This window comes from Hyaena hyaena, unplaced genomic scaffold (genome assembly GCF_003009895.1).
Source record: "Hyaena hyaena isolate Hyena2069 unplaced genomic scaffold, ASM300989v1 scaffold_115, whole genome shotgun sequence".
Taxonomy (NCBI): Eukaryota; Metazoa; Chordata; class Mammalia; order Carnivora; family Hyaenidae; genus Hyaena; species Hyaena hyaena.
In genome coordinates, this window is record NW_024080747.1 from 1,904,187 (window position 1) to 1,931,348 (window position 27,162).

Below are 27,162 nucleotides of genomic sequence, written 5' to 3' on the forward strand. Positions count from 1 at the left end.
CTCTGTGCTAATGGCTAGCTCAGAGCCTGGAGCCTGTTTCAGATTCTGCATCTCCCTCTCTCTCTGACCCTCCCCTGTTCATGCTGTCTGTCTCTCTCTATCAGAAATAAATAAAAAACATCAAAAAATTTAAAAAAGTGCAATTCTAGTTCAGAGTAGCATGATCATAGTGTCATGCCATGCACTTGAACTGTTGAGCATTGTCACTGCATTGCTTTATGTCAGCAATTGATTTTTTATATATGAGACTATCGTTTACTTCTCTGTGCTTCAACCTGGTAATTGATCATTGGTTAATACTGGTGTGTTGCTGCCTGACACTGTCTTCCCACAGACGTGAACTGGGGATCCTCTACACAAGCTTTGACGTACCTAAATGCTCTGCAGCATTCAATTCGTCTTTCAGGAGTGGAAGACCATGTGAAAAACTTCAGGTGAGCGGCGAGGTGACACAGAGATATCGGTCTTAGGTGTCCATCACTTCTTTAACTATTGGGTAATATTTTCGTCTGCTGATATTACCTGAGAAGTTTCCTAAAAGCATAGAATATTGGTTTTTGTTTTGGCTGGATATGAATGGGCAGTGTATTCATAAACAAGGGTAAAATGTCTTAGTTATCAAAAATTGACAAAGAGGTAAATTATCTAATTTACAAAAAAGTTGTAAAAGAGAAGTCTCTCATTTGAAGGCTTTTAAGTGGCGTTTCAACTATCATAAAATGAATAATTTCTTCCCCCTGTGGCCAGTAAAGTTGAGTAAGCACTGTATAATTACAAAGTATGAGCTTTTTAAGGGTTTTTTTTTTGACATACTTTATTTTGTAATTTTACCAAGGCACTAAATATTTTCATGTTAGTTGCTTTTTTCCTCTCCTCATTGACTTACTGGAAACCAGTTTTGGTGATAAAGTATCAATGTCTTAAAGAGCATTTATACTATTTTACTCAATAAGTGCTATATTTTATAGTAGTGTGTTAATCATCAACTTAAAAACTATTCCTTAAAAAATAAAAACTGTTGCTTAATTCAACATGCTTCTAATAATTGATGAAATTCAGTTACTAAAGTGCTACTGATACATACCCCTCTAAATCAAGAAGTCTCATTATTTCCCTATGTTGATTCTTAGTAATTATAGATTATTATTTGCATTTTGCAGAAAGTAGGCTTATCATTTTTTAAAAACTTCATCTAAATAGTCTCTTTCATACTGTTCAGTTAAGCCTGGCTGTAAGCAGGTGACTTTCTGTACTCATGAGTACTCACATCTCATTGGCTTCCAAATAATAAAGAAATATGTTCCATGTCTGTCAATAAACTAAAAGGGGAAATACTATTTAAAGAAATCCTGAGGAGTGAATGAGTGACAGAAAAGAATTGCTCTGCCACTTTTCTCCCAGTAAGAAAAGCCTTCATGTATTCTTGTGTTACTTTTTGGATCCCACCCCCATCCCTTTTTTTCTAGAATGAAAAGTTTCCAGAGACCACAGATGTTCAACTTTGGAGTAGAGTGAAATTGGGAAAAGAAAAAGGAATGAGAGCCCTGGGTGGAAAACTTTAATTTTAGCACATTTTGAATCGTTGATGCCAAGTATGACTGAAAATAGAACTCATCCCTTTGGGTAAAAAGTTGTATCCCAGAACTGAGTGTATGACCAAGACTCGAAGTTAATTTGCCATCAATGCATACCTTTTGCTTTGCTTTGTTATAGTAATGGGAACATTGAAAAGATGTACTTTATTCCAGTATGGCTTTTTAAACCTTATCAGAGTTACACATGAACATAGTTGAGAGAGACTAGAGAAAATCATGAAAATCCATAGTTGCCCGACTTCTCATGTCCCTGTTTGTGTCATGCCACACACAGGCAACCTCTTTCAAGTCTTAGCTGATTGATTCAGTAATTATTTGATATTCCCCAACATTATGGTTGTCTTCCTGTACTTTTCGATTTTTAATTTAATTTAAATTTAATTTAATTGATAGCTTTCATCCACATGTGCCTACTAAACACATGCACTCTTCCCTTTACCCCAACCCCAGAGTATATTTTTATATCATTATTTTGATTAGGTCATACTTGGTTTTTATATTTTTATGACTTTAAAAAAATTTTTTTTAATTTTTTTTAAAGTTTTATTTATTTCTGAGAGACAGAGAGAGACATTGTGAGCAGTGGAGGGTCAGAGAGAGGGAGACCCAGAATCTGAAACAGGCTCCAGGTTCTGAGCTCGCTGTCAGCACAGAGCCCGACATGGCACTTGAACCCACGAACCATGAGATCATGACCTGAGCCAAAGTCAGACGCTTAACCAACTGAGTCATCCAGGCGCCCCTAAAAAAATTTTTTTTAATGTTTATTTATTTCAGAGAGAAAGAGAGCATGAGCAGGGGAGGGGCAGATAGAGAGGGAGAAACAGAATCTTGAAGCAGGCTCCCAGCTCTGAGCTGTCAGCACAGAGCCCGATGCGGGGTTCAAACCCACGAGGTGTGAGATCATGACCTGAGCTGAAGTCACTTAACTGACTGAGCCACCCAGGCACCCCAGTGACCTTTTAAAATGATTCATAACTGAGCCATGTGATAATTATGATTCCTTTTTGTTTCCTCTACAGCTTTCTTGTTTTCTCTGGAACAAAATTTTTTTTCCCTTTCTTTGCTTACTTAATTTTATACATATCACTACCTCATCCTTCACCAAACTTAGCAAAAGATGTTGTTTTCTTCACTTTTTAGTTTGTTTCTTTGAAATGTCTTTCTCACTGTTTCCTGTTTCTTGAACTTGAACTGTTTCAGACAAGATTTAGCCTTGTCTGAAGTAACCATGGTCCTTGGCCAGGGAAACTCTGTGTTGGTACTTGGAGCTTGTCATTGAAGTCCTTAAGAGAGATGAATGTGGCTTTGCTGGTTCTTTGAGAAATTTAAGTCATCTTGAAGGGTTTTTTTAATATACAATTAAACTTCACAGAAAAGAATCTTTGAATATTTTGCTTGTTGATAAAAGTCTTGGCTACTCAAGTTCTAAGAGTCAAGTGGCAAAGGAGGTCTGGAGATCTCAGGATTCAGTATGTAAATGTTTTCTCCATTCCTGCCATGATTAAAGTAGCTGCTTCTGCCCTCAGTTGTTGCTAATGTGTCACAGACCAAAAATGTTTTCATTACAGTATAGTTGACATATAAATTAGTTTTAGGGATGCCTGGCTGGCTCAGTTGTGCAGCTGAGTGTGCAGCTCTTGGTCTCATGGCCATTCATGAGTGCGAGTGCTCTGTTGGGAATAGAGCTTACTTACAGTATATTACAGTGTTTATGACTATTCCCAGTGCTATACTTTTCACCCCAAGACTTCTAACTGCAAGTTTATACCTCTTAGTCTCCTTCACGCATATTGTTCATCCCCCCCAATTCCCTCCACTTTGGTGGCCATCAGTTTGTTTATATTTATGTATCTTTTTCTCTCTTTGTTGTTATTGTACTGATTTGTGAGTCTTTTTATCCCTTGCTTGTTTGTTTTGTCTCGTTTTTCAGACTCCCCATGTAAATGAAATCATAAGGTATTTGTCTTTCCCTGTCCGGCTTGTCTCCCTTAATATAATACCCTCTAGGTTCATTCATGTTGTCACAAATGGCAAGATTTCATTATTTTTTATGGCCAAGTAGTGTTCCGTTGTATGTACATACCATGTATCTATTCATTCATCTGTCACTGGACACTTGGGTTGCTTCCCTGTCTTGACTCTTGTGAAATGCCAGTGCTTGAGCATTCCCTTTTCTCCACATCCTCACCAGTACTTCTTGTCTTTTTGGTATTAGCCATTCTAAGTGTTATGAGTTGATATCTCATTGTGGTTTTGAGCCCCTTTTTAGCAAATAAGCCTTAGCCTGACAGTATTGGGGAAGGACAGAGAGAGGTATTCATGATGGTGATGAAAGTGACTTGGTTGTTTCTAGTTCTTCCTTATGCAGAGTTGAAACCAGTGCTTCTCACTTTGGTTTCTTTAATACGTTGCTCCTGCTACTTGGCACCTACTGCCTTTAACTTACAGGCATTTTGGTGATTTTTAGGTGTAAAATCAGGTAGGTTCACAGCTTTCTCTTCGGCTTTAGGATTTAGCTTCTTCCTGATTTGGCCTATCCTTTGTTCTCCCATCTCCTTTCTAGCTTTCAGTATTTCCACACTACTGTGTTTTCTCCTGTTCATATTTTTGTTCCTTAAGAATCCCTTTATATGATAGAGTGTTTTGAGGAAGGCGTCATTGTTACTCATTCGCATCCCTAATATATTTTGTACTCTGTTTTTTTTGTTTTTTGTTTTTTGGTGTGATACAACTATACCAAAGTCCGCCTTTGTGGTATATTTACCATGTAGTAAAGATAGGGGCTACCAGTTCTTTAACTGTAGTAATAGATTATGTTAGAGTGTAGGTTACACTACACGTAAGGAAAGTTGACAAATAGAGTGGTTATATAAAGCCAACGTTGGTGTTACATGGTAGCCCAGAGGCAAATGGTTGGTTCATGGCAGGCAGATTTACTGCACTTGGTCATTCAGGTCCCACATTCCTTGTATCTTGTCAGCCTGCCGTTTCCTAGGAGGTGTTTTTGTCCATGTGGTCAGAGTCATCAGCTTACAGGAAAGGGAAACAAAGTATGGAGGGCAGCCAGCTTCCTTATATGGGCTGTAAGCCATTCACAGGGTCAGTGGTAAGCTACCAGGAAGGATAGAAATTGTGTAATTTCTAGCTGTGGAGCTTTTTAACCTGCTAAAGCTCAGAGAGAGAGAGACTGCACTATTAGTGGTCTGGGGCATTGAGGCTGATTTCTTGTTGATTGCTCTAAAGCCCTTCTCCCAGACAGAATTGGTTTTTCAGAATAAACCAATAAATTGCTAAAATTCTGAATAAGTTAGTTTTTTTGTTTGATTTCGTTTTTGTAGTCTTTATTCAAGTTCTCATGCTTACTTTATGAAGTTAGGAACTACCCTACCAATTTAGTAGTAAAGTCAATTTTAGTCTATATGCTTTTTGTTAAAGTCTGTTTTAATTATATAAATTCTTGTTTTAAAGAATCTTTGTTAATGTGTCAGCTTATAAATTGCATACTTGCATATTTTTTCATTAAACAACACTGATTGCCATTTCTTTTCAGTTAAAATCAAGTGTCAAGAATTTATGAAAGTCATGCCACTGTATTGTGTTTACAAAGGCAATTGAATTTAATTTTGATTTTTACCATAATTAATTAGAATTAAAACTTTTACTTCAAATAGAAACCTTCAAATCAACCATTGATGATTTTACTGATACAATAGCCATTGTTAAAGCTAGATGACAGGGCTGATATTAGAAAGTAGAAATCATTATGATAGGATCAAGCTAAGAAGGAAGGCAACCTATTTTGTACATGAAGGGAAGGTCAAGCTCTTAGGAAGTTTTGGAACTCTCAAGAACTGGAATATTTATTAACCTTTACAAGTAAAAAATGGTTACATTTATTTTAATTAGCATGGTCATTTCTTCCTGTAATACCTACCAAATCTTGATGTGGAATCTTACCAAGTGATGTGTAATCATTTGGCATGATTATTTGTTATAAGAAGTTTTGTTTGTGCATATCTCATGTACCGAGAAACCCTGGTTAAAAGTCATCTTCTCTTGAGACTCCTGTGGCCTGTGTCTTGAGAACAACTACATAGAGGAGAGATTCTAGGGTAATAACCTATTCTTAGAGAAGTGGTGTAAAATATGTGCATGTTATCAAAAATCTAATCTCTAATTTTGTTTTATTTTTCAATCTTAAATTAGGCCACAGTGTCTTGTTATGACAGGTGCTCCAAACTCGCGCCCAGCTTTACTTCATCTTGTTCATGATTTCACAAAAAATGTTGGGTTGATGATCTGTAGTCATGTACATATGGTAAGTGTTCACTTTGTTTTCTATATTAAAACATTCTTTACTCTGTATATAATTTGTAGTTCATGGGACTTTTTAGATGTGAAGTAATTTGACAAGATAAGTATGTTTAGTTTGTTTGGGCATTTTTGAAGTTAGTTACTTTCTTCAAAATATTTTTGCCTCCAAACTGTCTCAGAACCTCTATTGAGAACAGATTTTAGAGTGTTGATTCTTTTTTTCTTATTTGTTATGAGATTTTAGCAAACTATATTTCTGTTACGGAATGTTTTGGCTAAGAAAAGTAGCTCCTTGATCACTAAGCAGTCTAAATGAAATACAGTATGTGTGTTCTCTTACTGACATTTCTCATAATGTTCTAGAACACTGGGAGCATTTACTACCAGAAAAATAAAAAAAGAGGTTGGAAGAGGTAGACAGACATCTAGTATACAACATATAAGAAGGGCAGAGTGCTAAATTTCCAAATTCAAACAGTGTTAAGTTTAGTTGCCCATTCTTTTTTGTTGTAACCATGAGTAATATCATTATTAAAAATAGTGGTAAACTTTTCATCCAGAAGTAATTTTATGTTTTTGTCATCTTGGTTATTGAAAAGAATTGCTAGAAGATGGATCACCTGTTCTGTGTGAGAAATTTGGGCTATTTGTCAGAGTAGCTTTTCTCCCAAACTGTCTTCTTCATCTTGTTAGAAATTTGGGTTCAACGCCCCATGTCGCAGCCTGTGCTATAGTTGCTCTTCTGCTTATATGGTAGCAAAGTCAAAGCCATGTCTGGAGGAGAACATTGAGACACTGACCCCAGTTGGGACCTACGAAGTTTTTCAGTTTGTCTCCAAGTTGATGAGTTCAAGTTGGGGTTTGACCACAGGAAATTACAAATGGGGCAGTATTTCTTAACGTTTTTCCTTTATAAAACAAATTGTATTTTTCCTATACTTTCTCATGTACAATGAGGGTGTGCTCTTAAACCTACTTTTAGATTTTTGCTTTATACATTTGCATATAACACATTTTATGTGTTGCTTGCGGGAATCAAAATAGAATTGCAAGTTGAAAAACCTCATTTCCTTAATTCCGTTATTTCATCATTTAACAGAAGTATGAAGAAAAAAATGCATTTATATTTTACAGCAAACTTCTATTTTCAGGTTACTGAGAATTAATAACTCAAACATTGGGGATAAAGAAAAAACAAGCTGAGAAACTTTATGTAGAAAAACAAAAGGCTCAGGGTGCCTGGGTGGCTCAGTAAGCATATGACTCTTGATTTCAGCTCAGGTCATGATCTCATGGTTCGTGAGTTTGAGTCCCACATCATCCTCTGTGCTGACAATCAGAGCCTGCTTGGGCCTCTCTGTCTCGCTCCCTCTCTCTGCCCCTCCCCTGCTCACTCATGCTTTCTCTCTCAAAAATAAAAATAAATAGGGGCGCCTGGGTGGTTCAGTCAGTTAAGTATCCGACTTTGGCTCAGGTCATGATCTCACGGTTCGTGGGTACGAGCCCCGCATCGGGCTCTGTGTTGACAGCTAGCTCACAGCGTGGAGCCTGCTTCAGATTCTGTGTCTCCCTCTCTCTCTGACCCTCCCCTGCTCATGCTGTCTCTCTCTCTCAGAAATAAACATTAAAAAAAAAAATTAAAAAAAATAAAACATTAAAAAAAACAAACAGAAGGCTCTTATTTTTCTCCATGTAATCTCCATCTTTGGTAATTGCTAATTTCTTTCATTTATTTAGTATTGAAAACTACTTATTTATTTTTTAGTGTGTATTTCTTCCTCTTGGCTTTTCCCATTTAGTGGCACCCCCCCATGCCTTCACTGTTGCAATGCAGCCCCCTCTGGTCATTATCTTCAGTACTGGAAAGAATTCACTGACAGGAAAATACAATGTTGTTGTCCGCCTCTTCTCCCCATCTCCCAGGTGGAGGGAACTTGTTCAAGCTGAAATAACAGGTGATTTTTATAAATGTGGAATAGATGATCTTTCAGTTAATGCTGTTGTTAATATTTTTTTCCAAAAGGGCCCTCGAAGACAAGCCATGAAAGAGATGTCCATTGATCAAGCCAAATATCAGCGGTGGCTTATCAAAAACAAAATGAAGGCTTTTTATGCTCCAGTACATGCAGATGACTTGAGAGAAGGTGCACAGTATTTGATGCAGGTACATTTGTCCTGCCTTTCAAATATCAGAGTTCAAATTCTGTGTAAACTTTTAAAACATTTCACATTCTAGGTTTCATTCTTCATATCAGTCAAATATCGTTATTACTAAGATTTGTATAATTGGAGAGCATAAGGAACTATAGAGCTAATGTGCTCCTGAAAGACAGGGGAGAGCCTATTTCCCTAAGACTTTTCCCCTTCCCTGTCTGCTGTACCTCACTGGGCACAGCGTGTAAGTGTGAATTAATGGCACTTCTTAATGCTTTAAAAATTCTGGGTCCTCACTGTATTTCTCACTGTTTATTTACTAAACTTAGACTTCACTTTCAGTTTTGTGTATGACACAGTAGTCAGGATTTGGAATCAGTCCTAGATTTACATGTTAGCACTGCCACTTCCTTGTTATGAATTTTTACTCAGCAAGTTCCTTAACTTCTCTGAAACTCAGCCTAAAGGTCATGGGAAGAAATACATGGGTTGAGATAGAGTTTGCTATCTTGTTTATATAGGAACCCCTTTCTTCAAATGAAAGCTTAACCAGAAGCCCATGCACTGTGTTGATTGCGGAGCTGCTGTGTTAAAGCAGAGATGGGAGGCTCAGCGTGTGTCACCTGCACCCGTTCTGTTCTGATGTCTTATAAAACTTGACAAGTACAGAATTAAGAGTATCTTAGGCAATCCTCAGGAATAATAAGGGGTAGTAGCGGGCTCACTTTGGCAGATATAAAGTCTCATCATAAACTCTAGTAATTAACACATAGTGGTTCTGAATTAGTGATAATAAGATTATTGGAATAAAACAGAGGGGAAATAGAGCCCTTAATATAGAAAATTTAATACATACAGAAGTAACCTTTAAAAGATGAACTGGGGCAACTGATGATTCATGTGAAAAAAATAATATAACGGATACTTACAGAGACAACACAAAAACCATTTCTAGATGGATTAAGGACTTAAATGTGAAAGGCAAAATTTTAAACTGTTAGAAGGAAAATGAGAATAATTTGATGACTTTGGGCTAGGGAAGGGTTTTTCTTCCAGTGAGACACAAAAACGTTGAACTATGAAGTTCAGTCTGCCAGTTCCAAATGTTAGGAGTAGTAAGAACAGTTGGAAATCTTTGAACTGCTGTAGTAACATAGATGGCACAGCCACTTTGGTAATCAACCTGACAGTGTCCTGTACATTTCAAAGTGTATGTATCCTCAGATGTTCCATTCTTAAATGTGTTCCTTAGAGAAACGTGTGTAGGGAAAACTATATGAAATTGCATAGCAGCATTATTTGTATTCGTGAAAAAGAAATGGAAGTAACTTCAGCAGGCATCAGCCACAGATTTAAAGATCGTGGTGTAATCTTGCAGTGGAATTCTACATAGTGATAAAAGGGAGTTAATTATACATAGCGGTAGGAATAAACTTTGAACACATAAGTGGTAAGGAAAAATAGCAAACTAAAAAGATAGAAACAATATGTAGATGATACAAAAATTTAAATATACGTAAATTAAACATGTATATGTATGTTGGACTACATGGTGAAAATACAAAGAAGGTATGACAAGGATACATAGGGTATTTGAAGTGTACTTGTCATGTTTCTTTTCATAAGCTGGGTGGTGGGTACGTGGATATTTATTGCATTTTTCTGTGCAAAATATTTAAATATTTAAAGTAAAATTCTGTCTCTGGTCATAAGGTAGTTTCTAGTGGGTTAAAATTAGTTGCTTTTGTGTAATTTGTAGGAACATTTCTGTAACCACTTTATGTATTTAAGAAATGTTAGGAAGGAAAATATTTCCTTAGAGTAGCAGGTCCTGAACTTGATCATGCATCAGAGTCACTTAGTGGACTTGTTAAAACAGACTGCCAGGCTCACCTTTGGAATGACTTAGTTGGTCTGGGGTGAGCCAGGAGAGTTTACATTTCTGTGACTGCTCCTGGTATGTTGCGGGCACTACAGTTTGAGAACCTCTGCCCTTAAGGGTTACTGTAGTAAAAATGACACTGTTGATGAGAGGTAGGATCCACTGTCCTCCCCATTCTCCTCCAGCTTACATGCTCACCCCAGTGAGTCTAGACCATTTCAGCAGTATGGGGACAAAGGTGGGGTGCATAGCATGTGGTAGTATTTTGAGACTGGCCTGTAAACTGGTGGATACAAGCATTTCGCTAAGATGCCCAAGAAGTTGCCTTGATTCTAGTGGCAGAGCTATGTGAGTAACTGTGTAAAATAAACTTACAAATAGGAGAATTGCCACTGCAGAATTAATCACTGACTTCTTAGTATAAACTGTAACTGACAGTATTTCTCTTTCTTTTGTACCTCTGGAAACTTGTTACAGTCGAGTGGCAGAGGCCTGTATGTCTTATTAGAGGTTTATAATCTTTGTCAAAAATCATTTTTGTACATTTTTACTCTACCTTATGCTCTGACTTCTCGTTTCTCTCTCCCTCATTTATCTAGTTACTGATCATGAGCATTTATCATTAAATTAGCATTTAAGTATCCACTCTCCAAACTAAAACTCGAGATTCACTATTTTTAAAAAAGGCACTCTTCTTAGTAGTTTGCTTAAGAACCCCTTTGACAGTGACAGGTTAGCGCTGCTAGCCTCTTGTGCATTTGGATTTTTCTGTTTAATTTTTTAATGGCAGGAGCCACTTAATTGTCAGTCACTTTTATGTTTTGTTTTTTTTTAATTTATTATTGAGACAGAGAAACAGAGCGTGAGTAGGGGAGGGGCAGAGAGAGAGAAGGAGACACAGAATCGGAAACAGGCTCCAGGCTCTGAGCTATCAGCTCAGAACCAGATGCAGGGCTCGAACCCATGAACCACGAGATCATGACCTGAGTCGAAGTCGGACGCTTAACCGACTGAGCAACGCAGCTGCCCCTCAGTCACTTTTAAATCTTCATTTCAAAGAGCAAAAGCTTATTGTTTTTACTGAAAATTCAGATTACAGATTACATTATGATGGCCCTTTAAATCAAGGGGATCTCATTCAAAGTATCACTCTAGAAATGACTTTACCTTTTTTCCTGTACAAAAATAAAAATAGCCCAGTGTCATACTCCATAATATATTCTGAGTGTTTTTGATACCTTTCCTCATCATCAGCCACATTTTGAGGTAAACAGTAATTTCTTTTAAATTCTTCTGAAATAAGTAGACCAAAATAATTTAACATTACCAATAAGAATATTAGAAATACAAATTATGTACAAATCCTATAGCCACATCCTAAAGAAATATTGTGCCATAAGATATTAACTAATAATAATTTAAAGCTATTACTAATTTGGGTTTCCTGGGTGACTCAGTCGGTTAAGTGTCCGACTTTGTCTCACATCATGATCTTGAGGTTCAGGAGTTCAGGCCCTGTGTAGAGCTCTGTGCTGACAGCTCAGAACCTGGAGTCTGCTTCCGAATCTGTGTCTTCTGCTCTTTTCTGCCCCTCTCCCGCTCGCCCTCTGTCTCTCAGAAAATAAATAAATATTAAAAAAAAAAATAATAAACCTATCCCTAGTGGGTGAACATTTTAACCATCCAGGACTTGGAGCCAAAACTCTACAAGTATTGTTTTTAGTAGTTTTTAAAATAATACAAATCTCACAGCCGTATTTAACTACATTTCAATAGGTAACCATAATATGTGGAAATATTTTTACTTAATAGTGAAAGACAGAAATAAAAAGCCATGTACCATTGTGGAAGTAGTTCTTTCTGCTACAGTAAACAATGGTTATGGTGATGCACAGGAAAATATAATAACAAACTAAAACACATTTCTTATCAGCAAATTCTGGTGAAAGACGCATAGAAAAACATTGCTAACGATCCGAAGAAACAACACAGTGGGAGTGTTTGAAACTAAAGACGCTTGTAATAAGCTTCAGGGGATTGCATTTTGCCAAGTCTGTTTCAGTTGTGGAATTCCATGAAAAACTGATTTTTTATGAGCCATTAAAGAAACCTGTTTTCCAGAAAAGACGTATTTTCAGTAATGCATTGTTCTTTAAAACACGTTTTATGGAAACTGAAAGCATTACTTCTGACTGAATAACTACTTTGATTATAATTTCAGAGCATTTAGGGATGAGTGATACATTTGAAATTTCTTTGCCCAGTCATTCAGGGAAAAGTTATTGAAATAATGAAGTTGAAACAAGTGGACAGAGTGTCGCAGGGTGTTATTGTTAATTTTATAAAAATAAGACCTTTTAATTATTATGTCGTGACAATGGTTTGTGATGAAAGAGAATAAAAATAATAATGACATTATTTTGTACCATCAAGAAGTTATTGGTTATCTTGTGGCCTAGTTATTTAGAAACTTCTAAGACTCAAAGATGTTTCTTGCTTTTCTTTTACCAAAAAAAAAAAAAAAAGGTTGTGTGGTTAGTGGCTGTCTTGATACCTGATAGTTTTAAAAAACAATAAGGATTATTTTTTATCTGTGAAGGTAAAGAGTTGTTTTTAATATTGAATGGGGGGGGAATCTTATTTTTGAAAGAAACTTGTGTATGGAGAGAATATTTTGAGAAATTTAAGTTTTATGTGGTTAGGATATTTCTAATTATCCCAAATCGTGTGGATAGTGTCTGGCATATGATCATCAACACTTAATATATATTTGATTAATTTAATCTTGAAATGAGGATTTAATTCTTAATCTTTAAATAGATTAATCTTTAAATTTATTTTGAGAGAGAAAGCACATATGCACACTCTCAAATATTAAAAAAAATAAAAATATAGCCTCTCTATTTGGAGGATTTGATCCTTGATAAAATATTTTGCTGAATAGATTATATTTAAAGTTGTATTTTTCCTTTGTTTCAGGCTGCTGGTCTTGGGCGTATGAAACCAAACACACTTGTCCTTGGATTTAAGAAAAATTGGTTGCAAGCAGATATGAGAGATGTGGATATGTACATAAACATATTTCAGTAAGTATCCTTTTACTTCAGTAACTTGATTCAGAAAATGGAAACTTGTACTGGTTTTCAAAGCCTGCACTGGTTTGTGAAGCCTGTTTCTGATACACTCTCTTATAGTAGAAGCCTAAGAATGAAAAGAATCACATGTGGTTATCTGGGTTGTCACTTGAGTTTTTGACAAAATTTTTTGATTAATCTTTCTGGGTCTTGTCATACATTCGAACATTCACACTCGTGTACAAATGAGCACACAACATATATACTCTGGCTTCCCATTCAAGTTAGGAAGCTTCTGGTTATCCTTACAGCTATTGCTGAGCAGATTTCCCAAATGTCAGCCCCATTAGCTGGTGTTCTGTCTTTATAGTATCTGGTGCTGAGAGGGCATTTCTTCATTGATATCACCCCTCAAACGTTTAGGTTTATTCTATCACATTAATTTACATGTAATTACTTGATTTATACATTAGGTGATTTATATTTTTTTATAATTTTTTTTAATGTTTATTTATTTTTGAGAGACAGAGCCAGAGCGTGGCAGAGAGAGAGGGAGACAAAGGATCTGAAGCAGGCTCCAGGCTCTGAGCTGTCAGCAGAGTCCCACACGGGGCTCGAAATCAGGGACAGTGAGATCATGACCTGAGCCAAAGTTGGATACTTAACCGACTGAGCCACCTCAGATTAAACCAATATGTTTAATCCACCACAAATGCTTTTTGGAACTAAGTGAGTTATTTAATAAAATAAGAAAATTTGGCAAAAATAAAAAGTTTTATTTATTTTGAAATACTTCCTTTTCCTAGTATTCTGGGTTTGCTTAACAGGTCCCTTTATCTCATTTATACTGTTTTTTTTTTTTTTTAATGTTTTATTTATTTCTGAGAGAGAGAGAAACAGTGTGAGCAGGGGAGGGTCAGAGAGAGAGGGAGATACAGAATCCGAAACAGGCTCCAGGCTCTGAGCTGCCTATCAGCACAGAGCCTGATGTGGGGCTCGAACCCATGAACCTGAGCTGAAGTCGGACGCTTAACCTACTGAACTACCCAGGCGCCCCTATTTATACTGTTTTTTAGAGGATAAGGATTCCCTTTCACACTGTTAAATTTTTAAGTTTTTAATTTTAATTCCAATGAGAACATTTAGTGTTCTGTTAGTTTCAGGTGTATAATACACTGATTCAGCAATTCTCTACAATATTCAGTGCTCATCATGCTAAGTATAATCCCCCTTCCGCATATTTCTTCCATCCCCCTCCTGACTTCCCTCTGTTCTCCATACTTAAGAGTCTGTCACACCACCACTTTTTTTTTTTGATTTACATAATCTCTACACCCAACATGAGGCTCAAACTCACAACTTCAAGATCAAGAGTCCCATGCTCTATCAACTGAGGCAGCCAGGTGCCCCACACCACAATTCTTGGTTGAATAAATTTTTTCTTAATCTAGCTGCTGATGAAATAGAAATGTCCATTCCTTCATATGAAGTTTTTCTTTACATACTAACAATTGTGCTTTTTTTTTTTTTTTAAATGTGTTTGGTGAAGTAGCTCTATGACCTGATTGAAATCTTATTTCTTTGAGTTTTGATCTGATTGCCTTTAACTAAGTAGAATTATTTCCCTTATTGGAACTCCTTTTAGAACCATAATTGCTTACCTGTATCACAGATGATAGTTTTGTTTCCATAGCTACCTTGAAATATCTTTGAGGGAGTAACCAGACGTAATACTTTTTTAAAAAGTTGCTTCATATTGGTTAGTATAGAATGAATAAGTTTTCCCAAATAATTACTAAATACTTTTAGTAAAATCTCTTCTGATTCTTGACATACTATGAATCCTCTTTAGATTTGGGGTTGTTCCTTTTTGTAAGCATGATTTCATCCTACATTTCTAATTATATCCTGTGCACTTTGCATATTGAGAATTAGGAAAGGAAGGACAGTGTGAAAGGATAAATCATGTGGGCCATCCACCATGGACTGGGCTTTTTCTTTCTCAAGATGCAAGACCAGTGAGATGGAATAATTATCTTAAAATGTATAAAAAGTGACATTTTTACAAATAATTCTTTGACTATTAGTTGTAGTTGCTCATATGGAAACACTGAAAGAAAGGAATCTTTCTGACGCTGACCCTGTAGGAACTGAAGTGAATAGTTGCTCTGAGAGTCAAGTATTGCTCTGAGTGTTACACAGCACGCAGCAATTAAAGATAGACAAAATGATGCTCTTTGCTTTCCAGGACTTAGAAATCAATGGCAGATTCAAAGCAGTGATATTGCTTATGCTTTTATCTTCTGACACTTAAGTTTTGGTTGTGATTATAAATACTTTGAGCAGTTGAGGTTTACTTGATTTACTATGCATCGTAACAGAAGGGAGAGTCTGAAACTCTAAAGGCAAATTATATAGCTTACAGAAATTTCTTTGTTTATAACAAAAACAGCCACTTTAATCCAAGGTAAACTCAGGAAGCTATGTACACTGGCTTTTCTTTAAGGAAAGTGATTTTAATTCATTTGTGATTTATTAACTTTTTTAAAATGCTTGTAGTTACTCTTCTCTAGTGGTAGGTCTTTGAGGATACAGCTGAGGAAGGTTACTATGTCCATTAATTTCTTTTTCCAATGAATCTCTTTAGACCTTAGCTAATGCATTATAGAAATGAGGCCAAAATTGTCTCCTCATGATTAAAAAACAAAAAGCCAATAAACCATCTTTTACAGTGATGTATTCTTCTTTGTGTCTGTAGGAACAAAAATTTGATTTTTTTTTTGCTTTTTAGCCTTTTCTTTTTGTTATATAGAACCATAGATTGTATATAATTTTTTGAACATAATGAATATTGGTTTCATCATAATTAAAAATAATAATAAAAGGTAAAACCAAGCCTGTTACATTCTGGGGAATGACCCAAAGTTTAGGAATTTGTAATTCTTTAAGTAGATTTGAGAAGAATTTGAATCTAAATGATTCATGGTCTCAACAAAGTTTCCAGAATTGAAGTCTGGTTTTAGAGTTGTCTTAATATATTTTGCATGTTATAAGATGATCCCATTCGTGTTTAAAAATCTTGAAAGGACCTAGGAATACATGCCAACAAATGCATATACAATCTTTGGATTACTTATTAAGCCATTTTTGTAAGAATTACTTAAAAATACTCTAGTTCCAGGACACCTGGGTGGCTCAGCTGGTTAAGTATCTGACTTCAGCTCAGGTCATGACCTCACAGTTCACGATTTTGAACCCTGCTATCGGGCTCTGTGCTGACACCTCAGAGCCTGGAGCCTTCTTTGGATTCTATGTCTTCCTCTCTCTCTGCCCCTCCCCTATTCATAGTCTGTCTCTCTCTCTCTCTCTCTCAAAAATAAATTAAAAAAAAAATTACTCTGGCTCCTTTCAGAAGTCATCCCTTTATACTCTACAACCTGTTCTCTTTCTCAGTGGACTCTTTTCTTTGTCTTCATGTTATTCTCTTGGTTTTAAGGGTATAAGCCTAAATTAAGTATGTTGGGAATACTGAATTTTATTTTTCCTTAATTATAGTTTGTTTCAGATAGCATAATAGTATAGGCACTGCTTTAAATGGCTGGTGTAGATAGAGTATCAAGACTATAAAGATCTACACTTAACCAGTTTTTAAGACTATTATAGAAGGAAGGAAAGGAAACAGTATAGGATTTGAAGCAGACATTATATGGGTCTCACTGTTAGTTTCAAAAGCATATTTTAAAAATGCATTTAAAGCTGGAGGCATTTTAGAAATCACCTCTTACTGCTTTCATTTTATAGAGGAGGACACTAAAATTTTTGTGATTTTGATCCCGCTCCCCACCCCCCATTATAGCGACGCCTTTGACATACAATATGGAGTAGTGGTTATCCGCCTAAAAGAGGGTCTGGATATATCTCATCTTCAAGGACAAGGTAAATCTTGCTTGAATAAATTTTTTACTTTAAAAATATAAACGACTCTGTTAGAAAGTTCTGTGTCATTCTCACAAGTTCTTCAATAACTTTAACATTCACTGTTCTATGTTGTGTACTTACCTTATGGCATTTGGAAATCAGATCTTTTCTGCTCCAACCTGGATGTTGGCTGATGATTACTATTGGAGAGAATAAAATTCATTGTAAATCATAAATTTAAGAGAAATAAGCATGAGTTATGGTTTTAGATTGCTCAAATTTATAAAAATACATGATAAATACTATAGAAGAAAAAACATTAATGACTGCTAAATCATCAGACATTTTCATGTTTATGAAAGTCATGCATTTTTACACAGAGGTATATTAATAATGAAAACTTGGTGATGCCATTTACTCTGTCTTCAGAAAAGACGCTATAAGTAATTTTTTTAACTGTTTCATTTTGAAATGATTATGAATTCATGAGAAGTAACAGAACAAATAATAGAGAGGTCTTGTGTATCCTTCATCCATTTCTCCCAGTGGTAACATGTTGGATATCTATCATTATACGTCATAACCAGGAAACTGATGTTGTGACTGTTTACCCACTTTACTCAGATTTCACCATTTTTACTTAACGTGTGTGTGTGTGTGTGTGTTCGTGTGTTCATGTTTATGAACATGTGTAGTTCTGTTCAGTGTATCACATGTGGTTGATTCATACAACCAGCACCATAATCAAGATAAAAAGCTGTTCCATTGCCACAAAGACCTCTCTCCTGCTACCCCTTCATGCCCCTACCATGCTCTTCATTTCTCCCCCATCATTAACCCCTGATACCCACTAATCTTGTCTCCAAACATGTAATTTTTAAAGCATTTTAAAAAATGTTTTTAGATGAAGCTTTAAACCTAATTAAGGTATACTGATTACTTTTGCAACCTTAATAAAAACTGTGGGAAATTCCATACTGTCTGATGATTTCCTGGTAATTTAACAAATATTGTAAGCTTAAGAAATTGCACAGCTAATATTTTACCCTTATCAATTAATTAACTAAATCATCAAAATACCTAAGCCTAAATAGCTGAGAGGCACGTCATGAACTTTTGTCACCTGTTTATGTAAACAGTCGTAATCCTCCCCCTCCTCCCACCATTTTAAGGGTATTGTGCAGTTTTGAAAGGAACGCTTTGAGGTCTTTATCCATGGAACACAAAAGTATGGCTTGCTGAAAATGCATTTTCTTAGTCTGGAGTAGGCCTTGCAAAATACTGTTTCAGTTCTCTCCTGCGCTGCCAGTGATTGAGGTTTAGAGTACCTGTTAACTACACGATTAGTTGTGTTCCCTGTCACTCTCAAAAGTATCACAGTTTGACTAACAATTTTACATATATAGTTGTAATTTACTGTGATTTGAATGTGACCAGAACTTTAAATAAATATTTTCATGTGTTTCAGTTAGGAAAATAGTTTTGAAGGTCTTGTTATTCATCATCAGGATTTGGACCAGGAATTTGGTTCGGCACTGGATCAAGAGCACAGGGCTTGGAGTCAGATCTCCTTTGAACGTCCCAGCTTTATCTCTGAGTACATAGCTCTGTGGCCTGGGCAAATTTGCTCACTTCCCAGCTTCAGAGTCCTCATCTATAAAAACATGATTATTGGAGTGCTGGGGCCAGCTCAGTCCAAAGAGCCTGCGACTCTTGATCTTGGGGTTATGAGTTCTAGCCCCACGTTGGGTGTAGAGATTACTTAAATAAAGCTTTAAAATTTAAAAAAAAAAAGTGATTATTTCATAGCGTTGTTGTAAAGAAATGGCTGTGAAATACTTAGCATAGTTGTTTCTCTTGTTATTTCTCATCATACACATGAATCAGTGATGAGGATTATCTGTCAGCGATCAATTTCAAATGATGTTTGTCTTTGTGATGCATGTTTCCATGGTGGAAGTTAACTGTTTACTTCCCAAAAGATAAAATATGGACAAAGTGCTTTAAAAATGAAAAAATGGTACTTGTACTGTGAGTTTATCTCCTGGTTTTGTGTCACTAGTCATGGGTATCATTTTTCAGCATTGTCTGTCATCTTACATGTATGTGAACATTTGTCACATTTTACATTTTTTACATGTTTAAATGACTTTGAGAGTAGAATTTACTCACATTCTGTACATCATTCTTTTGTCTGCCACATCGAATCTCACTCATTACTAATTCCTCAGCACCTGATTCACATGTCTGATGCTTAGCTCTGGCTCAAGATATTTGAGTGAATAGTCCTTTCAAAACAGATGATTACATTTGTTTACCTAAGAAATCATGTACTGTAAACTTACTATTTCTTAATAAGCTTTGCTGTGGACTGTTATTTAGTTAATATACCATGGTGCTATCATTAATGGTTAAAATAATATTGAGATAATAATTTAGTTACTTTCACATCCATAGAAGAATTATTGTCGTCACAAGAGAAATCTCCCGGTGTCAAGGATGTGGTACTAAGTATGGAGTACAGTAAAAAATCGGATTTAGATACTTCCAAGCCATCTGATGAGAAAAGTGTTAGACACAAAGGTAATTTTTATTCACAGAAAAATTGTTATTAATGGTGATGTTTAATTTGGGGAGAAAATGGTTTTTATTATATAACATGTCTTATTAAGTAACCCATTCTGAAATTTTACTGTTCATTTCTAGTTGATGAGGTAAAATAGATGGCTACAACATGACTAGCTATTTTTAAAGTATTGAAGTGGATCATAGAACAGAAGCCATGCCAATTAATTATACACTACTAATATGTGCTTAATATATTTTTATATATACTTTTAAATGAAACAATTTAATGCCTAATTTAAATCTGAACTTGAAAGTAACTTGGTAATTTTAGATTAATGCAATAGAGCTTAAGATAACCCTGGAAGGAAAGTTGACCAAAAATCTACATAATTTTTTTTATAAATCAAGATATTTAAATATCAGGGGTTTTCTTTTTGTGCTGAGATACATAGAATACTTTTTACATCTACTGCACCTGGAGTTGTTGAGGTAAAACCATGTAATAAAAAATCAAATGCAATTGTATTCCTTACTTAGTCTCTCTGAAGAGATGAGCTATTGGTATTTGGTTACTGAACTGTTAGGCCATAGTTGCAGACTACTACCCCTGGTGGCCCATGTGGCGCAGGCCACACAAAAGTCTCCAAATCTGAGACTTTGAGATAATTTCATCCATAAATCTGTGTCAATGTTTACAAGATGGAAAGAGGGATGACTTCCAAATCTTACTCTCCCGCCCTCACTCTCCTACCTCTGTTCAGTCAGTATCTCCATCTGTCCTGGTCCCAGCTGGCACCCAACAAGAAAAATCTGCCCTCTAAATCATCAAACCATATCATACTTTTTTGATTGGTATCAAAGAAGTCTTTTTCTGAAATTGATCACTTTGGACAAATCCTATCTCTGTGAAACTGATCTTTCCCAGATTATGTAGAAGCATTGCTGTTACTTAATATTTCTTTCCTCCTTAGTTACATTGTCTGCTCAGAGTAGAGGTAGTTGAGGCTTTAATTGAGACCCATTTTCCCTTTAAGTTCTTTGCTGGCTTGATTATATTTTTTTTTAATTTCATCTCAAAACCCTATAGAAGATTCTTTAACTGCTTTTAATATTCCTGCATTTATTTTTATTTTATGGTATACATGCTCTCATTTCCTTTTTATTTTCTTGTCATTTTTTTTCCTGAAACCAATCCTTCCTTTACAGAACCTCTTAGTAATTGATAGGTAAAAGTATGATGAGAAGGGAAGAAGTAATAGTCGTTAAGCATCTACTCTGTGCCTCCCACATTGTAGTAGGTGTTTTCTATACATTAGCTCATTACTGTGTGTCGCAATCTTGTGAAGTCATTATTTTTACACAATAGGAACTTGAGTGAGTACATTACTACTCACCTTTTTATTATAAAAATGTCGGTACCTTTAATGCCTTTAATGTAAATCAGTTTTTAAGTGTCAGGATTTCCTTGAGATTTTTCGAGCTCTCTGAAATGAACACACAATGTTCGCATTTATATCTATAATTGTTACTTTTACTATCATCAAAGACAGATAATATCAAATATTATCAAATATCTACTTTATAAAGACAATAATACTTAATCCTATAAAATTAAATGTAATCATTGAAATGTTTCTTGATCCATAAGAGGCATAAGAAATTAGCATTCAAAAATAGCATTAATTTTGTGTTTATTTTCTATTTTCAAAAGTAACATAGGAACTATAGAAACGTTTATATAATTTAAAGGTATTCAACATTAGAATCATTCTTATGTAGTTACTGTATAATCATAGGTGTTTGGTATGTCTGTCTTGGTTAGTGTGGCACACAGCATGCAAAGGGACAGGAGGAGTGCCCTTTGAATACTTACTTTGTGCTAGGCACTGAGCTAAGGGCTTGAATGCTTGCAGCATAATGATCCCAAGAGGTAGGTATTGTTCACCCTTTTTACTACCAAGGAAAGTGAGAGTTAACTAACCAGTTCAAGCTCATGCAGCCAGAAAAAGAGTTCGAGGTAATACTGGAGTCCTGGAAGCCACTTGAGTCCAGCACACTATACTCTTCCCTGTCCAGGGCGGGAGTTTGACGTGCCTCAGACACCTCACAGAAGCTTATCTGAAGAACTTGAGATTAGCAAAACTGTTAACGTCAAGAAAATACTTACATATATTTAAATATAGATGGACCAGTACATACATATATATATATGAGCAATATATATATATATATGAGCAAAAATATGCTTACATTGTATATATCAATTCATATATATATATATATATATATATATAAACTAGTATATTATATAAACCAAAAGACTGTCTCTGATCAAATTCCTTCCTGTACCAAGTGGTGATTCGTTTTTACGAGGACGAAATATCCATGAAATGTTTCTAAAATTACTTTTCAGTCATTTGCACATTTTGATGCATTGACAGTGTTTAAAATTTATGTGTTATCTGAAATGTCACTTTTTAATGGCCTATTTCTATTCTGTAAGCCGTAGTCTAGATTCTTTTCAACTTACTTCAAGTATGAACATTTATAAGTTTAAAAGTCCTGTTCAAGTTTTTGTCACTTTTACAGGAATACAATTTAGGGGCGAGCATTCATCAGCAGCCCTGTTGGAGGGGCCTAAAATAGGTTTGCTTTTAAAAATCCTCAACACTCAGTGTAGACGATATCTGTCTTCAGTCTTGATTATTTTTCACAGACTGACTCTTCATACTATGCTCTGTTTATAAATGTGCTCTATTTACATTTTCATTATTAATATAAAGGCAATTAACTTTTATTTTGTGTTTTTTAAACATAATCTAGATGAGGAAGAGGATGGCAAGACTCCAACTCAACCACTGTTGAAAAAAGGCAGGCATTTTTCATCATTTTATTTTAATCCCCTTTTTCATACTGTTAACTCTTTAATTCCAACTTTGCTATTTTCTTTTTTTTACTTTAGTTTTTATTTCCATGGCGAGGTGCTGCTGCAGTTATTTATTGAATGGAGATTAGAAAAATTATCGTTAGTCCAACTAAAAAATTTAAACCATCCCAGGGAAGGGAGTATATCAAAAACAAATTATTTTAAATCATCATAGCATTTCTGAAATACTGAAACCCTGAACGTCAGTACCAGTTTTTAAATTTAAACTGCATGGTTTAGATGCTAAGCAGAGACACTGAAATGGGTCTCTTTGCCAGTGTCACTTGCATTCTTACCATCAGGTATACCCAGCCAAGCCCTTAATTTTGATACTAATATATTTTTCATTTCAAAAATTACACTATTTCTCACAGCCCTGCTGCGTTTGGGAGATACACAGTCATGTCCCCAGGCATGACTTTTATGAGAAGGAGATAGAGGTGAGAGTTACGGAGCAGTGTGGTTTGGCAGCCATATTATGTCATCATGCACAATCATTCGTCATGTTTGCGTGTATCATGGCAGCATGAGAAGTGAATGACAGACATCCTGCAGAAGTGATCAGATTTTCCTCCTGTGGATTCCTGCTTTTAAAAATTTACTGTAGGAGTCTCATAAGAGTCATTTGCTTGCTCATAGAGTCAGTGCTGAATTTTTTTTTGTTTTTGTTTTAAGTTTTTAATTCCTGGGACTATGAAAGGGAACTTCCTTGGTATAGTGCTCTTTAGACTTGCAACAGGTGGTATTCTGCCAAGGAGTTCTCGCATCTTTCTGTGCTTCAGAGAAAGATGTGTGGTTCTATGGCTTTAGCTTTTTGCATCACAGGCCGAGGGGACAAGTTAGGTAAAGATGAGGGTGTTCTTGCTAGACCCAGAGGTTTCACTGTGATAATTGTTAGCTTGTATTCATTCGTCTTCCACTTCCCTCTGTCTTTTATATTACTGATGACATTTTATGTAAAATAATTTTTGGATCTTTAAATTACTGAGGAACAAGATTACAAACCTCATTTGTCCAGTAAGCCTAAAACAACTTCTCAAAAATTAAAATGTAGCAGTCCATTATTACTATTCTTGATTGGTATTCATAATTCTCTTTCATTCAGATTGCTTCAAAATATTAGAAATTAGGCAAGATAATTTGGATGAGTTTAGCTGTTGTAAAGATGTATTTATCTGTGAACATCATTTTAAAGTACATTTAAGTTATAAACCACTGAAAGCTTATGATGGATGCCAGATAGAACTGTCTGCATTATAAACATTTAAATATACAAAAGTTAGGAAATTATAGGAATTCAACAAAAGGAACTTGAATATTTACCTCCCTTACATGTTATTTTTCTGCTTAATCCTTTAGAATCCAAAGGCCCTGCTGTGCCCTTAAATATAGCTGACCAGAAGCTTCTTGAAGCTAGTACACAGTTTAAGAAAAAACAGGGAAAGAATACTATTGATGTCTGGTGGCTTTTTGATGATGGAGGTAAGGTTATTAAGATGCATTTTAGCAGTTTTACATTTACTGAAGTTGTGGGAATATGGGACTAGTACTAAGAAATGACATGCCCTCTTCATCCCTAGATCACTTTCGAATTGTGCCGACAAGCAACAGGATTAGTTTCAGAATCAGGTGTTGCACTTAACTGTTACATCTTCATTGTCCTTCAGTTTGAAAGTTGCCCACTTCTTGAGCTCATGACCTTAACGTTTTTTGTTCTTTTTTTTTTTTTTTTAACCAACTGACCATTTTTAGGATGTCACTAGATTTGAAGTACCATTTGATCTTTTTTCAGAATTAGTTTAAGTTATGTAACTTTTTGGTAGAAAAGTTACACTGTGCTATCTTGATCTCATCAAGGGGGATATGATGTTGGTTTGCCTCATCACTGGTGAAGTTAGCTTTGACCATTGAGGGTGGTTTTCACAAAATTTTTAGAATGAAAAGTTAGTCTCCCCTTTTTAATTACACATATTAGTGGATGGGGAGTTACTTTTGGATTATGTAAATATACCATTCTTAGGACAATTTTTACCACCATCTTTAGCATCCATTGATACTTTCACCTGCTGTTACCATCGAAATGGTGTGTTTGTGGCTGCCAAATGATGATTTTTGAATCCTGTTAGTTGTTCTTCATTTATTAGTTGGCATCTCATTATAAGGAAGAGCTTTCTCTTTATTCTATGTTTGTGAACTCATAGGCTGTATTCATTTTGAGATGATTTGTCATTCACATTATTTGTTTTGATGTTCAGATTATTCCCATTTGGCCACCAAGATCCTCTGATGGCTGACTTGTTTGTCCATTTGTCATTTCCCAATCATAAGATGTTCCAGGCTCACTTTTGTACTTTGCCTATACCAGCCGTCGAGTCTCCTTTTACCTGAGGAATCGTGACTGCTTTAGTGGAGAATGGTATTTAGGAACAAAGATATGCTCATTGCTACTGCAGTGTCACTGCTCCCAGGCCCTCTCAGTGGACGGGTCTCAGAAACTTACCATAGTATGTTTGTAGACTTCAGCATAGATTGAAAACCCATTCCAGTTTAAACACTGCAGGGTTCAGTCCAGCTTCTTCCTTCTCGTAGTTCTCATTTGAGAGAGAAACCTGGCTCCCACTAGGTTCGGTGAAGACTCTCATTTCTTCAGTGCTCCTGGATGTGACTGATCTCCTGGCTCCATTGGGCTTCCCTCCTTGTTCAGGCCTACCTCATGGCTTTCTGACTGAATTACTCAGGAAGGACAGAAGAAAAATACTGTTTAAAATGGAGTTGTGGGGCAGACATGCTTTTAGAGATTAAATTGAATTAAAAGTTCTTAATTGAGAAATTAGCCTGGAGTGAATGATATTTTATATTTTTATCTTTTAGGCTTGACCTTATTGATACCTTACCTTCTGACTACCAAGAAAAAGTGGAAAGACTGTAAGATCAGAGTATTCATTGGTGGGAAAATAAACCGAATAGACCATGACCGGAGAGCGTAAGTCTATTTCAACAGAAGAGCATTAATCTAGCCATACTTCATTATTACAGTAGATTTGATGGGGTGAAAGAGGTACAGTCGAGAAAATGTGAATCAACTTGCTCTGTTGTACACGGAAGCTGAAAATCTAGTTAAACAACTAAACCCTCATTCTAATTTAGTCTTTCTGTTTAAATTGTAGATAGTTCATTTTACTGATACCTAATATTTTTTTCAAATATTGACATTTTAGAAAGTCTTTATTAAAAACTTGCAGCATTAAAATGTTAAGGCACTTTAAAAAAAATCAGGATGTGCCTCATAGTCACATATTCCTATGTGAGACACATTCTGTAGACTTGAAGACAACAGAAATGAAGGATGCTGCCGTCACCCCTTGTACTGCCACTGCCCCATCCCCATTCTGTTTCTGGTTTGAGTGGATTTGCCAAATATCCCACGTCTCGTCTCTGACCTTTTCAGCACATACTATACACTCTTCTCCCGAGTTCACATTTGGGAAGTAGAGCTCTGATGAGAAGATGCCTCAGCCCCAAATACTTGTAATTTTCTCTCTGTTCATTCCATAGAAAGTCTGTGCTAAAATATGACAAAGCCATAAGCCATCCATCCTCCTGTTGCCCACACTGAGTAATGCCTTACACTTCACCTCAGTGTGCACTCACTTGTGCACCTGCCCATTACCCACGCGAACTCAGGCTTATACCCCTCTCTGCCCTAAACAGCTCCTCACTTGAAATGCTTCAGCCTTTCAGGTCCAGCATTGCTGTCACTTTCTTCATGACACCTGCCCTCATGTGTTTCTTTTGTTCCCTTGCCTCCCCATTAGTTGTTACCCTTCCTTCCTAAATAACAGTGTACTTGGTACCACTCGCTGTATTGTCAGGCCTTTATTAGATTTATTTATTTTCTTAGGAGTTTTGTGGGCCCATAGCAGGCACTTAATAGATCTACACTGGAATTCAGCTAGCTGTTGATTCATCTCACATAGTGAATTATGCAAGAAATACTGGAAGTAATTTAAAGATTAAACGTGTAACATGTCTGTTTTCTAATGTCTTAATGTAGAAAACTCCGTTTTCTTAGAAATTGAATCCCTTTGTACTCATGGCTTTTATTTTGTGTGTGTTTCCACTTTTCTATTGTTGCCACCAAGTTTCCTTGCCAACTGTGTCTCCAAGAAGGTATTTCTTTACTGAAAAGTCAGAGGCTTGATGGAGCTCTTTTCTCATGTCTGCCCCAGTCCCCCTCCCCCTCAAAAATGCTGTGAACTTGATTTGCCATTAGTTATAGCTTTCGATGGCCCCCAGATGTCCTATTTGGGCTTTGAGATAGGCATTCTTCATGGATGGAAGAAGAATTGAAAAATAATTAAACTTGTAACTGTTGACTAGTTCTTGCTGAAATCCATATACTTACCAATATAATCTGCCGAAGAAACGTTTTCATTGATGTATAGTGCCATGCAGTGTTACATTAGTTTCAGGCATGCAGCATAGCGATCCCATATCTCTTGATGTCGTGCTCACCACAGGATTGCTACCATCGGTCCCCATACAGCGCTGTGAAAACACCATTGACTGTGTTCCCCAGGCTGTACCTTTTATCCTTATGACTTGTTCATTCTGTAACTGAAAGCCTCTATCTCTCACTCCTTGTGACAAAAATCAAATTTAAAACCTAGTTGCCTTTCAAATTTCATTATTACTATCCATTAATGATGGGATACTAAGGAGAGATTC

At 35.9% G+C, this 27,162-nt stretch overlaps 1 protein-coding gene across 2 annotated transcripts in view; it reads left to right on the forward strand.

The window, feature by feature from the left end:
- SLC12A2 (solute carrier family 12 member 2) overlaps nt 1-27,162 on the forward strand; it is a 96,439-nt gene that overhangs the window by 64,285 nt on the left and 4,992 nt on the right. Inside the window, exons 15-23 of one of the 2 annotated variants that reach the window (XM_039236698.1) lie at nt 335-434; nt 5,805-5,916; nt 7,936-8,076; nt 12,928-13,034; nt 16,879-16,958; nt 19,398-19,523; nt 22,332-22,379; nt 23,794-23,916; nt 25,306-25,417. In XM_039236698.1, the coding sequence (XP_039092629.1) occupies nt 335-434; nt 5,805-5,916; nt 7,936-8,076; nt 12,928-13,034; nt 16,879-16,958; nt 19,398-19,523; nt 22,332-22,379; nt 23,794-23,916; nt 25,306-25,417 (949 nt within the window). The remainder of the gene's footprint in view (nt 1-334; nt 435-5,804; nt 5,917-7,935; nt 8,077-12,927; nt 13,035-16,878; nt 16,959-19,397; nt 19,524-22,331; nt 22,380-23,793; nt 23,917-25,305; nt 25,418-27,162) is intronic. The other variant, XM_039236699.1, reaches the window with a different exon arrangement.